Source organism: Oncorhynchus clarkii, chromosome 2 (assembly GCF_045791955.1).
Source record: "Oncorhynchus clarkii lewisi isolate Uvic-CL-2024 chromosome 2, UVic_Ocla_1.0, whole genome shotgun sequence".
Lineage (NCBI taxonomy): Eukaryota > Metazoa > Chordata > Actinopteri > Salmoniformes > Salmonidae > Oncorhynchus > Oncorhynchus clarkii.
The window spans coordinates 60,542,557-60,557,854 of NC_092148.1; the positions used below are offsets into that span (position 1 = coordinate 60,542,557).

A 15,298-nucleotide genomic window follows, 5' to 3' on the forward strand; every position below is an offset into this window, starting at 1 on the left:
GAATTTTAAAAGTCTATTAAATTAAATGAAGTGCCCTTTAATATGGAACACATGGGGAATTAAATAAATGTAAAGTACCAAAAATTAAGCATTTTCACTTGTCCCTCTGTGCAGATTTTAACCCACTTAACCCCAAAATGTATCCAAGTTTTCCCTGTCATTGTAAAGTTATTTTGTTGCTTTGACAAAGCCTTTTCTGAAGATGATTATTTATTTAATGTGATTAGTGATTAATTTACGTCTGTAAATTAGTGGAACGACCCATTAGTAAAGTCTGTGTATGTGTGTCTATGAGGACTGAGGAGTCCGTATTCTGTCTGTGATCTACACTCCCAGACCTAATGAGCAGCAGCCTGTCACTCAAGGTGGCTGACAACAAGGCTTTAATGCTGTCAAATGCATTAACGAGAGATAGAACAAGGGGTCTTCTATAATCAACATAAAAAATAAGTCATATAAGACTATAAGTCCCAAAAAATGACTGTGCAGTCTAGACAAGACGAGAGCAAGAGCAATCAATAGCAATCACACAGAACATTGTCAGAGGATGTGTAAGAAATAAATTGAAGTGCTCTGTTCAATCTGGATCGCTGAAACGTTACAGATTGCGTAATAGAAAGGTAAAGGTACTTTCCAATTGAGCCGACATGTGCAGCGTTTAGCGTGAATGCAGTCTAAAATGGGAACTTCTGCGATACGGCTTGAATAGAAGGATGTGTTTTAGAATGTGTTCATAGATAAGGCTAAACAAATAATAATAATAATTGTAAGTAATAATCATTTGGTGGGTGAATACAGTATATTTGTCCTATTTGATTTTTAAATTGACATGTGTTTTTTGCATATCTCAACTCTCCATGAGACACACTCTGAGAGTGGGGTCACGGCCAGGATCTGCCATTATCAACGGCGACCCTGAAGCAATTAGGGTTAAGTGCCTTGCTCAAGGACACATTGACACATTTTTCACCTTCTCGGGCTCGGGAAATGGAACTGGCCCAATGCTCTAACCACTAGGCTACCAGCCAGACACAACCAATGAGTTGTCTCAGGCAATCACAGAGTATCCCCCCCCACACACCTACCTACACATCATCTTTGGGATGCCTGCTTTCATCAAGTACTATACATGTGGTCTCTATGTAAATGAGCTCTGTCATGTAGGTATCCATGTGTGAAGGAGTATGAATAAGTAATAGTAGGATGTCTGTGAGAAGCCTTGGGTCTCCGTTTTGCTGTCAAAACCAGTTGGCAAACACACTTACAAGCCCTGTATGGGCTCTTACAAGCAATAAAACTTAATGTGATGGCAATTACAGTAACGGCTTTATTAAATTAGTGCAAAAGACAGACATAACTCACTCAAAATGTCACATTTTTCTTGCTTTATCGTGACTCATGGGGTCTTCCACACAAACCCACACACACTTTTTTTTTTTACGAGTGCAAAAAAAACGAACCACCAATTCACTACCTTCCTTGACCTCTTTGTGTGACTCAGGGGGAGGCGGTACTAGTGTCAGAGAAACAAAACCATGTAACACAAGGCAGACAGATTGCTAATCAGCAAAGCAATTCAAGACTCCAGATTCAAATTAATCACAGATTCTCAAAAAACTGGAGATGTACATTAAAAATAGTAAAACACATCGATAGCATTAGAAATAGTGCCTAAAGTCCACAAAAATTTGTATCTTTTTTCTGTGGGGGTAATTGAAGAGCCGGCAGTCCAAATACATAAGTTAATTAATATATTTGTACAATGGTAAAAAATAAAATATATATAGTGTACTTTTTTGTAAGTTTCACACCGTTACTATAAAGATATATTGTTTTCCACTCCATGACAACTAATGCAATAGAAACAGAACGAATCAAAAAAGACTCCAGAAACTTCTGACTTGAGAAGGCTTATGGCTACCACCTTGCCCTAACCACAACCACTGCAGACAAAAACTGTTTTTTTTTTCTCTCATTACAGTAGGAAACAAGATCAAATACACTCGTCTGTGACGAGAAAATAAAGTAATACATCAAAAAGTCAATGCTGTTCCTCATCCAGTATCCAGTAGCTCAGACTATGCAGTGTTTCCTTGCCCAGCGAAAGAGTCCATTCAGGCGGTGGTGTCCGTGACAACAGAACCCACAGAGATGGACGGAGGAGACGGGCAGGCGAGGGGTGGGAGAAGGATGGGCGAGGGAGAAGACCAGGGGCAAGGACAACTGTTCAGGAGAGGGGGAACAGAGCTAGGGGCGGTAGTGGACGGAGAGAGGGGTGGGGTAGAGGTGAAGGGTGGTAACTAAAAGCTGGTGGGGAACGGGGGGGGGGGGGGCTGGGTAAGATAATGTGAGAAACCCAAGAAGCTTAATACCACAGAGGGCCAGTTTGAATTGTGTTTTTGTGTAATTGTTTGCTAGTTGTTTTAGTTATGGTGAGAGGTCTTCTCTCCTTAGGCTTGATGGCGTAGGTGAGATATGCTGTTTCTCTTCAGTGTTGCAAGTAGACTACAAGTAGGTTTCATCACAATTTACAGGCCTGGTAAGAAAAGAGAGAATAGTGGATAGAAAGTGAAAAAGCAGAAGAGAGAATGACAGGGAGAGGAAGAGAAAGATACACAGATAGTCAAGGGCATCGTCAACACAGATCAGTTGCAATCAATTACACAAGACAGGTGATAGGTATCCTACATTAAACATTCAGGATGGAGAGGACAGAGAAGATTGAAATATACACCCTTGGTACACATTTAGACAGAATAAAGAGACTCAATTATTGGTCTGTGTAAAATGGCCATGGAAACATTTGAGAGCTTGACAATGACATGTGCTCCTCTGTCACGCCCTGCTGAATGGAACATGTATTTATTTTCTATAGTGGTTACAGTGCATTTGGAAACTATTCAGACCCCTTGACCTTTTCCACATTATGTTACACTACAGCCATATTCTAAAAATGCATTAAAACATATCCTTAGCAATCTACACACAATAACCCATAATGACAAAGTGAAAACAGTTTTTTGAATTATTTGCAAATGTGTAAAAAATAAATAAAAAAATACCTTATTTACATAAGTATTCAGACCATTTGCTATGAGACTCGAAATTGAGCTCAGGTGCATCTTGTTTCCATTGGTCATCCTTGAAATGTTTCTACAACTTGATTGGAGTCCACCTGTGGTAAATTCAATTGATTGGACATGATTTGGAAACGCACATACGTGTCTATATAAGGTCCCACAGTTGACAGTGCATGTCAGACCAAAAACCAAGCCATGAGGTCGAAGGAATTGTCCGTAGAGCTCTGAGACAGGACTGTGTCGAGGCACAGACCTGGGGAAGTGTCCCAACATTTCATTTTTTTGCAGGATTGAAGGTCCCCAAGAACACAGTGGCCTCCATCATTCTTTAATGGAAGAAGTATGGAACCACCAAGACTCTTCATAGAGCTGGCCGCCCAGCCAAACTGAGAAATTGGGGGAGAAGGGCCTTGGTCAGGGAGGTGACCAAGAACCCGATGGTCACTCTGACAGAGCTCCAGAGTTCCTCTGTTGAGATGGGAGAAACTTCCAGAAGGACAACCATCTCTGCAGCACTCCACCAATCAGGCCTTTATGTTAGTGGCCAGACTGAGCCACTCCCGAGTAAAAGGCACATGACAGCCCACTTGGAGTTTTTCAAAAGGCACCTAAAGGACTCTCAGACCATGAGAAACAAGATTCTCTGGTCTGATGAAACCAAGATGGAACTTCTTGGCCTGAATGCCAAGCGTCATGTCTCAAGGGAACCTGGCACCATCCCTAGGGTGAAGCATGGTGGTGGCAGCATCATGCTGTGGGGTTGTTTTTCAGCTGCATGGACTGGGAGACTAATCAGGATTGAGGGAAAGATGAACAGAGTAAAGTACAGAGAGATCCTTGATAAAAATCTGCTCCAGAGTGCTCAGGACCTCAGACCGATGTGAAGGTTCACCATCCAAAAGGACAATGACCCTAAGCACACAGCCAGGACAACTTAGAAGTGGCTTCGGGACAAGTCTCTGAATGTCCTTGAATGGCCCAGCCAGAGCCTGGACTTGAACCCAATCGAACATCTCTGGAGAGACCTGAAAATACCTGTGCAGCGACGCTCCCCATCCAACCTGACAGAGCTTGAGAGGATCTTCAGAGAAGAATGTAGCGTCATACCGAAGAAGACTCATGGCTGCAATGGCTGCCAAAGGTGCCTCAACAAAGGGTCTGAATACTTATGTAAATGTGATATTGCAGTTTTTTATTTTGTATTTGCACAAATATCTAAAGACTGTTTTTGCTTTGTCATTATGTGGTATTGTGTGTAGATTGGTGATGGAAAAAGCTATTTAATCCATTTTTGGAATAAGCCTGTAACGTAACAAAATGTGGAAAAAGTTGAGGAGTCTGAATACTTTGCGAGTGCACTGTATGTATCACACAAGTCCCAAGGCTAGCAGGAAAAACACACATGAATTGCAGCCTGGTGCCTTTATATGTACACAGAGTCATTTATAAGAAGTTACATAAAAGTAGGGTAATATATATATATATATCTTATGGTGAAATAAATCAGATTGATGCACAGACTTTGGGTACAGTTAGTGCTGCTAGCTAATCCTTTCTTCACACAGACATGTGTTCCACACACACAGCATTATGAAATGTGAGTTGTTATCGATCCAGCTGTCTGTCTCCCTCTGCCATCTCTCATTCCTCTGTTCTGTCACTGTGGGCTCTACTCAGAACTCCGTCTCTGTCTTTCTCTCTCCATTATGACATGTAGCCGCTGTATGAGTATGGTTGTTTTTCAGCCGTGTCTGGACAGTAAGGACAGCCCCTCAGGACCATGGGACTGATGCCTGAGCTCGTGTAGGAGTGTGTCATTCCTGTTGCTAGTGGAGACAGGCACTCTCTCTGCTGCAGAGCAGCCGTGCTGTTGCTCAAGGTCTGTATGTTACACAGATTCTGCTATTAGAATGGGGAGGTATTGTAGCGGCCATTTCTTTAGCCCATAGAAAAGGCATTTTATATCTGATCTACAGAAAGAGATGAGATTGCCCATCTATACATGGAGAGTTAAGTTCATGATGTGCTCAAGGGTCCAGCTTTCTTTAGCAAACTAAACGTCAAAAGATTTTCCTTCACTGCTGATCGACAAGTAAAATGCATGCAGTACAAAATAGTGTAAAAAAGAGATATGTAAATTAAAATGATTCCACCACTTACTTTCCTAGATAAATTGGGTATACACAGTTAGATTCAAATCAAATCAAATTGTATTAGTCACATGGTTGAATACAACAGTGAAATGCTTACTTACGAGCCCCTAAACAACAATGCAGTTAAAAATATCTATATTACATAAAATATGAATAAGAAATCAAAGTAACAAGTAATTAAAGAGCAGCAGTAAAATAACAACAGCGAGACCATATACAGGGGGATACCGGCACAGAGTCAATGCGAGGGGGCACCGGGCCAGTCGAGTTATCAAAGCGACCATACATAGATGATAACAACAGACAGTAGCAGTGGTGTAAAAGAGGGGGGTAATGCAAATAGTCTGGGTAGCCATTTTATTACATGTTCAGGAGTTTCACTGATTTGTATTCAGCTCCCTTTCCCCTTTGTGTGTGTGTGTGTGTGTGTGTGGGGGGATGAAAACGTTTCTGTTTTATTTTAAGTGAAATATGTCTTTCTCTTTTTCCATCTGTCTTTGCTCCTCTCTCTCCACTGTGTCCTCAAAATAAGTTTAGAGAGTGGTTTTGAGAAATGTGAACTGTAATTTTGTGAGACATTCTGAAATGAATTGGCCCTTAGACATCCCAAAATTTCGAAACGATCGAAGTGGGCCTGATTTGATGGGGGATATATCTAATGGGAGGAACTATAGATTTTTTTATTTTCACAGTTGTTTTTCACTGGGCCTATTTTCTACTATGCTGCTCTAAGTGATTCTGAAAAGGAACTATAAGTTGAATAACACTCTGGAGCACAGCGAAGACACTCATGCTTCAGAGATGTGTTTTGCGAATGTAATGAGACTCTGGGAACCTTTATCCACGTGTGCAGGCCTTGAAACATACCAATTCTTTCCCCTCTGGCTAAAAACTCACGGCCTGAAAAATGAAAATAAACAGCTAAATCAATTCACCTCAGCTCTCACATGGAGGCAATAAAGTCAGGCATGGAGCGGATAAGAGACCCTTACCCCCACCAATCTGAGTGAAAATGGGAAGGGAAATGTGACCAGCACACCTGCTGTACCTGGAGAGGCTGAGATGTGGAGGGAATGATGGAGAGAGAAAGAAAGAGGGAGAGAGAGAGAGAAAAAGATGGAAAGAAGGATAGGAGGCAGAGAGAGAGAGGGATAGAGGGAGACAGAGGGCTGTTTGATCTAATCAACATCACCTTAATTGGGTGAAAGTGCTACTGGCAGAAGTCAGCTGGAGTTGGGGCAAACATAATAACTCACACGCTGCACTCGTAAAATCCAGTCCAGAATAATTACCATCCTCCCTGCCTGCCTGTGGATCTACCCTTCCTTCTCTCCTCCATCTTCATCTCATTCTCAATGTCAATATGTCAGGAGACACGTCTCACAGCATACAGTGAGCCATATCCAATATCTGCTCCATTTGTAAAGAGAAGGAGGAGTGTAAAGTTTGCCCTTTGAAAGTCTAATCATATAGCAACAACCCTCACTGTCACTCTCTGCTTCCCATTATGACTTTAAAGTGAGTAGTTCTGACAACTAGAACAACTAGAAACATTTGCGTTTTATAGTATGATAAAAAGATATGTGCTGTTCAAATTATCCTTTGCCAAACTGACATGGCACCGACAGACATGGCAGCTCTGCTTCCAGCTCCTAAGTAACTTTGCAGTATTTCGTTTTTTTGTGTGTTATTTCTTACATTATTAGCCCATAATGTTTTTTGTGTTATTACGTACAGCTGGAAATAACTTTTGGATATCAGAGCGGCAGTAACTCACCAGCATTATGACCATGATACTTTGTTCGTACCCCTCAGGGCAATTGAATTTATCCAAGAGGCTAATCCAAGATGCTGCCGGAGGAGAAGAGGTATTCAGAGAGGACTTCTAGTCCGACTCAGGAGGCGTGCACACCATCCACTGCTTCCGAGTATATTACTTGCTAATGTTCAGTCTCTGGACAATAAAGTAGATGAGCTCAGGGCGAGGATCTCCTTCTAGAGAGACATTAGGGACTGTAACATACTCTGTTTCACAGAATCATGGCTCTCTCGGGATATACTGTCCCCACCCATACAGCCAGCTGGGTTCTAAGTACATCGCGCAGACAGGAATAAAGAACTCTCCGGGAAGAAGAAAGGCGGGGGTGTATGTTTCATGATTAATGGCTCATGGTGTGATTTTGATAACACACAGAAACTCAAGTCCGTTTCTTCATAGAATACCTCACAATCAAATGCCAACCGTATGACCTCCAAAGATAATTATCTTCGGTTATAGTCACAGCCGTTTATATTCCCCCTCAAGCAAATACCACGACGGCACTCAAGGAACTACATTAGACTTTATGGAAACTGGAAACCACATATCCTGAGGCCACATTTATTGCAGCTGGGGATTTTAACAAAGCAAATTTGAGGAAAACACTACCAGTTCTATCAACACATTGACAGTAGTACTCAATCTGGAAAAACACTAGACCACTGCTACTCCCCCTTTTTGAGATGCCTACAAGGCCCTCCCCGTGGCAAATCAGATCACAACATTTTGATCCTCCCTTCCTATAGGCAGAAACTCAAACAGTAAGTACCCTGCTAAGGTCTATTCAACGCTGGTCTGACCAATCGGAATCCATGCTTCAGGATTGTTTTGATCACGTGGACTGGGATATGTCCCGGGTAGCCTCTCAGAATAACATTGACGTATACACGGACACGGTGACTGAGTTCATCAGGAAGTGTATAGAGGATGTTGTTCCCACGGTGACTATTAAAACCTACCCAAACCAGAAACCGTGGATAGATAGCTGCATTTGCGCAAAACTGAAAGCGCAAACCACCGCATTTAACCATGGCAAGGTGACTGGAATATGGTAGAATAAAAACAGTGTACTTATTCCCTCCATAAGGCAATCAAACAGGCAAAACTTCAATACAGAGACAAAGTGGAGTCGCAATTCAACGGCTCAGACACGAGACAATCACGGTTTGCAAAGGGAAAACCAGCCATGTCAAGGACACAGAAGTCTTGCTTCCGGACAAGCTAAACACCTTCTTCGCCCGCTTTGAGGATAACACAATGCCACCGACACGGCCCGCTCCAAAGGACTGTAGCCGGCATGATGAAGACATTTAAGTGTGTTTACCCCTCGTAAAGCTGCCAGCCCAAACGGCATCCCCAGCCGCATCCTCAGAGCATGCGCAGGCCAGCTGGCTGGAGTGTTTACGAACATATTCAATCTCTCCCAATCCCATTATGCTGTACCCACTTGCTTCAAGATGTCCACCTTTGTTCCTGTACCCAAGAAAGCAAAGGTAACTGAACTAAATTACTATTGTCCCGAACCATTCACGCCTGTCATCAAGTTCTTTGAGATGCTAGTTAAGAATCATGTCACCTCTACCTTACCTGACACCCTAGACCCACTTCAATGTGCTTACCACCCTAATAGATCCACAGATGATGCAATCGCCATCGCACTGCACACTGCCCTATCCCATTTGGGGGAATACCTATGTAAGAATGCTGTTCATTGACTGTAGCTCAACATTCAGTGGCATAGTACCCTCCAAGCTCATCATTAAGATCGGGGCCCTGGGTCTGAACCTCACCCTGTGGAACTGGGTCCTGATCTTCCTGACGGGCCGCCTCCAGGTGGTGAAGGTAGGAAACAACACACCCACTTCGCTGATTTGATGAAATATCTCAAAATGTCAAGTGCCATAATTCAGTAAAACAGTCGTGACTAGGCTAGACACAGTATTAAACATGACATTGGCAAACAAAGATTTTAGCATCTTTAATTGGAGGGGAAGAGGGTTTATCAACCAGGTAATGTCATACCTATTCAATCAAAACAAAGGGATTAAAAGAGGAATAATTAACATTACCAAGGAGGAGGCGGATCCCATTTCTCCTCCTCCTAAATAACCTGCTCCTGTTACCGAGTGGATTAGAGCAGGGAAAGTGGCTGTCTGGGCAGAAAAGGGGATTTAAACCACACTGTGTGTGTGTGTGTGTGTGTGTGTGTGTGTGTGTGTGTGTGTGTGTGTGTGTGTGTGTGTGTGTGTGTGTGTGTGTGTGTGTGTGTGTGTGTGTGTGTGTGTGTGTGTGTGTGTGTGTACTCATCAGGGAGGATGGATGCACGTTGGCTGACCGAGGCAGGCTATCTGCCTGGGTTTATTTCCCTATTTGTGGATTAATTGCCTTTTCTCTGAGATTCGGCAGCAGCTCTTTATCAAATCTCCAACAGCTTCTAAAATCCCACAGTGCTCACCTGAGCTTCTGAGAACAACAGTAACAACAACACACCCACACAGGGAATAAATGTCAAATATGCCTTGAGGACCCTCATCAACATTTTAGCCTTTAACTGATAGCTGATAACTGGCTCATCATGGTGAATGTGTCCCAATGCGGCCAACATTATACTGTAACTAGTACACAGCCCAGGATATATGTTAGACAGCAGAACAGGCAGTGATGGGCTGTGGGCATAGGGGAGATTGCAGGAGGGTGGCTGCAGGAGGGTGACTGAGCCTTGAGACAGCCCAATGGGAGTAGGAGAGGAAATGTCAACTGGTTTAATACTGCAGCTGCTCGTTCACCCATGCCTTTCACTTTATCACCTCCACTCACATGTGTTTCCCTCATAAGCTAAGAAACACAATTATCTTAAAAGGCCAGTGGTGCCCACAGCGCTCATGTGAAAAAAACAACTCTATTTGCTGTATTCACATGCTGCTGTCCATCCAGCAGCTCCGACAGACCTAACATCACATGATGCTAGACTTCCATTTCAGACCTGCCAGAACCTGCTGGAGAAAGATAGTACCAGTCCCTTCAGGATTCTGCAGCATTCTTTTGTGATAGTTGCGGGACAAAATGCTTGATTTTGTTGCGGCAATTTTTAAATTTTGCATGGCAAGTTGAGATGATTTTGTCTGATTTATCACAAAAAATGTGGTGGAAGGTTTGTTGACGTGTTGCTTGATTGAACCATTTTATGCAATAAAAGTAAGGTGATTGGTTACAATTGCGCACCCCCTTTTTGTAGTGCAGTGATCGGATAGTTATCCGCAGTAATATTGCAATGATTTGACAGTTTTATGCAGTAATAGTGCAGTTATTGGCCAAATTTGCAAGCCATAATATTCAGGGAATTGTTGATTTTGTAAATACTGGAGGGACTGTAATACAAATACACTCAAACACACTCTGTCAGTCAGTCAGGCCATTCACTGACAGTGAGACAGGGGGCACTGTGGTCATCTCTGTCAAACTGGCAAATTGGTATTACATCTAAATGAGAGAATTTCCTCAACAAATTAGCTATCCTACATGTATTAGTACTCTTACTAACAATGGCCATTATTTTGTTTGCCTTCAAACAGTAAGCACTGTCCAGATAATTTAATCCACCACACACAAACAAACAAAACAATACACACACGCTACATCTGTATGTTGCTTGACATGAAATCTACCCTGTCCAATTAGGCTCTGTTAACAGAGGCACACACAGCAGAACTCAAGGTGGGATTTGAGGCCTCATGAGTTACAGGTATGTGGGAAAGTGGAGCAGGTTGTAGTGGAGCAGGTTGTAGTGGAGCAAGTTCCTTGGCGTCCACATCACCAACAAACGAATGTGGTCCAAGCACACCAAGACAGTCATGAAGAGGGCACGACAAAACCTATCCCCCCTCAGGATACTGAAAAGATTTGGCATGGGTCCTCAGATCCTCAAAAGGTTTTACAGCTACACCATCGAGAGCATCCTGACGGGTTGAATCACTGTCTGGTATGGCAACTGCTCGGCCTTCGACCGCAAGGCACAGTACATCTCCTGGGCTAAGATTCCTGCCATCCAGGACCTCTATACCAGGCAGTGTCAAAGGAAGGCCCTAAAAATTGTCAAAGACTCCAGCCACCCTATTCATAGACTATTCTCTCACTTCCGCACCGGAAGTGGTACCAGAGCGCCAAGTCTAGGTCCAAGAGCTTCTAAACAGCTTCTACCTCCAAGACATAAGACTCCTGAACAGCTAATCAAATGGCTATCCAGACTATTTGCACCCCCCCTCCCCATCCCCCTACGCTGCTGTTACTCTCTGTTATTATCTATGCATAGCCACTTTAATAACCCTACCTCCATGTACATAATTACCTCAATTACCTCAACACCGGTGCCCCCGCACATAGACAGACTGACTCTGAACCGGTACCCCCTGTATATAGCCCCGCTATTGTTATTTACTGCTGCTCCTTAATTATTTGTTTTTCTTATCTCTTACTTTTTTGTTGTTGGTATTTTCTTAAAACTGCATTGTTAGTTAAGGGCTTGTATGTAAGTAAGCATTTCACTGTTATATATGTGACAAATAACATTTTAATTTGATTTTATTTGATATGATATCATGACAACCTGGCTGCAAAACATGCAACTGTTTGCCTAACCTTCCACTGTTATTAGGTCTAGGCTTCTGTACATTGTAGGTCGCTTCTATACATTGCTAATAATAGCCTATGGAAATAGCCTACTTTACACATTGCTTATCTCATAAGCTTTGCTAAGCTGTAAGTTTTCTTTTGACTTCTCATTAGATTTTTCCATATTGGTATTGTTTGCTCAATGTCATTTCTTGTTGCCTTTAAAATCTTTCATTCAAAATAAAGCTGTGATAAAGAATCACCTATAGACTCTGACTTTCACAATTGTTCCCATTTGAAAGCTGCAACTAGGACATTAAACACTTAATTAGAATAGCCTATTTGAGAAATACTCTTAATAACTTTAACTTTTCTTAATGCTTTTGATGGGCTATTTTAATTAGTAGGATTTGGCTTTGGCCGTTTGGTTCGGAACAGCAAGGAGGAGGGATGCATGCATCATTGTCCCACACGATGAAGTCTGGGAGGGGACTGTTTATCTGTTTCCGTCTGTTAGTACGTTAGTGCGTTTATCACACGTGATATCTCAAAACAGCACTCGCCCGATTTTGACAAAACTTAGGTGAATGATGCGTCTTGCCATAGAGATCCGGAATTTACTAAATTACACTGATTGGCCAGATGGGGTCACTATAACAACAGAATGAAAATGCTACCTTTGAAAGGTCACGCCCCTCATCCCATTTGACCTTTAGTCATGGAATTCGGTACATAGGTCCCTCTCCTCACAAGGAAGAAATTTGACTAGGGACCCATAAGGTCCACCATGACAGATTTTCTGCCATTTAGAATTTTGTGAAAAATGCTACTCTTCTGGCACTGAATGACTGATCTGCACGAAACTGTATAGGCGGCATCCATGGACAATGGTCTGTCAACGTAATATCTCAGACACCACTGGCCCTGCATCATTCATGGGGAACGACATGTTTACTGTTGCCTTCTTTCTTTTAGACTAAGCTTTGCTCAACTGTAAGATTTGTTCAAACTACTCGTTCGATTTTTCTCTATTGCTATTGTTTGTTATAACTATCTCATTATTACCTTAGGCTTGTCATGTTTCTAGGTTATTCAGAAACAACTTAAAACTTTTGGAGGACTCTGTTAAATAAATAAATTGTTTGATCATGAAGTAGCGGGGCGGGAGGAGGCGAGAGAAGACAGCATGCATAAAAACAGAAGTTATGTTCATATCAAATGAAGAGAAAAGAGAAAATGTGGATTTTAAAATAATTAGATGGCTGTCAATCATCTTCGATATCTGTTACTATCGTAATATTGCCCAACAATATGATGGAGCAGCATCTCTCCTTAGGTTGAGTGCAGTCCTCTCTGGTGAACTTACAGCAAGCTCCACCACCCATACAGTGTTTCAGACCTTTCCTTCCCATACATAGAGCCTGCTATAGAAGGCCTGCAGGCAGATGCAGTGTAAATGTCAATTCTACAGAAAGTACATGTGTGTGAATGTGTTCAGAAATTGTGTCTTTACAGTGTGTGGGTGAAGGCACATAAATGTACGTACCACAGGGGGCTGGTGAGGGGAGGTAACAATAGTAACAAACACATGTGTTTGAAACCATTCTATAAATTCCATTCCAGTGATTATTATGAGCCCGTCCTCCCAACCTGCCTGTGGTAAGTACAGTATGGAAGGGAGGGAGTGTGGGTGTTAGACAGCATGCACGTACAGTATGAGATTGGATATGTGTGTGCGTGTGTGATTCGTGTCAGAGGGGGTACAGACAGTCTAATCTCCTCACACCTTTCTTCTCTCAGACTCTTCTGTCACTTGCCTTGAGCTCTTTCTATTTTTTCACTGTCTTTCTGCTGAGGGGTCAGAGTTCAGCCTGGTGATAAGGGAATTGAAATCACAGTATCTTTCTCCTCGACTTCTCTCACTATCTGGCCCCGCTACAAGAGTGATCAGTCTCCTCTATCTGTGCCTGAGCGGTAGAGCCTGGGTCTGGCTGATGTGGCCTGACAGAAGTCATCTCTCTCTGTGTATCGCTGTACCGACTCTGATACAGAGGGGACCTCTATGGCCCAGCTCTCTTCTCACCAGCTCCCACTGGAGATGACCTCTCTCCATATATCACTAACTGTCTCTCCGTGCTGCAGAGCTCAGCTTAATAATATGCTGCAGTGCCTGCTGTTGATGCTATACTGCGACTCCACATAACACACCCCATTCAGCTTTGGTTTTGGCCAATGAAACGACATGCTTTAGTTGGTTAATGAATGCCGAGGTCTATCAGTACATGATGGTGTGTCATAATGAATGCCAATGAGAAGCTCTGCATGCCACCCAATTAACATTAGCTGGGCTCATACACACACCGGCTGTTTCCACATTGGCCACTGGTAACAAAGCATCTAACACATAGACGAGAGAGAGAGAGAGAGAGAGAGAGAGAGAGAGAGAGAGAGAGAGAGAGAGAGAGAGAGAGAGAGAGAAAAGAAAAAAAGCAGGCTTATCATGATTAATCATCTCTGGGATGTGTCAGGTTGAATGTCTAGATCCCTCCTCAGGTCCACTGAGTGAACCCAGTCAGTTCAGTTATCTGGTCTATTGTCAGAGCCCTGTCTGTATGCCCCTGGCCTCACAGCTGGCCTTAGAGAGGCAGAGAGAGGGGGAGAGAGGGGGAGAGAGAGAAAGTAGTGAAACAGAAAAGAGGACAGCTGGAGAGATACATACCCAAAGGGAGAGTGATGGATGGAGGAACGAGGTGAGATAGAGAGATATGGAGAGAAAATTAGGAGATGAGGAAAAGAGATTGTGATTGTAAATCAGGGATGCCTGAAGATTGAGAGATAAAGAGAGAGAGAGTGAATGAATGAGTGATAGAGAAGGAGAAAAACTGAGAGAGAAGGGCAATGGAAGCGGGTGAGCGAATAGAGAGAGAGAGTGATGAGAGAGAGAGAGAGAGAGAGAGGGACTGATGAGGGAGAAAGTTAGTGGCTGCTTGGTATGATCAGGCCTGCAGGCGTCTTTTGCTCAACACTCTCAATGGCTCCATTATGCGTTGAATTACAGATGGGACATCCTCCCTTTCCCCCTCCTCCCTCCCTCCATTCTCTGGCTCCCCTCCTGCAGAACACTGCCGTGGGCACGGAACTCAGCCGTAAAACCAGCCCAGCCCACAATCCCCCTCTGAACCCAGGATAGGCATATATTTAACAGTTGAAAGTTATTTTATTCCTCCAGAAGACTGGCTGTTAGAAGTGCACCATTATGCCTCCCATTCTCTTTGGAGGAGTAAATTATTCATGTATCACCAATGGTATAAATGAGATATACAGTGTGAGCTCCCAACAGGAGTCCCTGGGAAGCTCCTGGCTGTAGCGAGGGATGCTAGATTAACGGTGGGGGAGACACAGACACACCAACACAAACAGAAGAGACGCTGGGAACAGGTCTAAAAGTCGCTGTAAAGACGCCTGAGATTAAATTAGCGCATATTCTGCCCAAGGCATGTCGATATTAGCAGCAGCAGCAGCAGCAGTAGCAGCAGCAATTTTACCATCAACAAGCACATATACCATTAACGTTTGAGGCAGAGGAATGTGGAGTCTGGATAGAACTGTACATCTGCGGTGTAAAAGTTTTAGAACAT

The 15,298-nt window shown here is 43.1% G+C and overlaps 1 protein-coding gene across 1 annotated transcript in view; it reads right to left on the reverse strand.

The window, feature by feature from the left end:
- Nucleotides 1-1,302: 1,302 nt before the first annotated feature.
- Nucleotides 1,303-15,298, reverse strand: part of LOC139371084 (cadherin 13, H-cadherin (heart)) — a 531,337-nt gene continuing 517,341 nt past the window's right edge. The window contains exon 14 of the mRNA XM_071111141.1: nucleotides 1,303-2,536. Within this exon, the coding sequence (XP_070967242.1) occupies nucleotides 2,529-2,536 (8 nt within the window). The 3' untranslated portion in view covers nucleotides 1,303-2,528. The remainder of the gene's footprint in view (nucleotides 2,537-15,298) is intronic.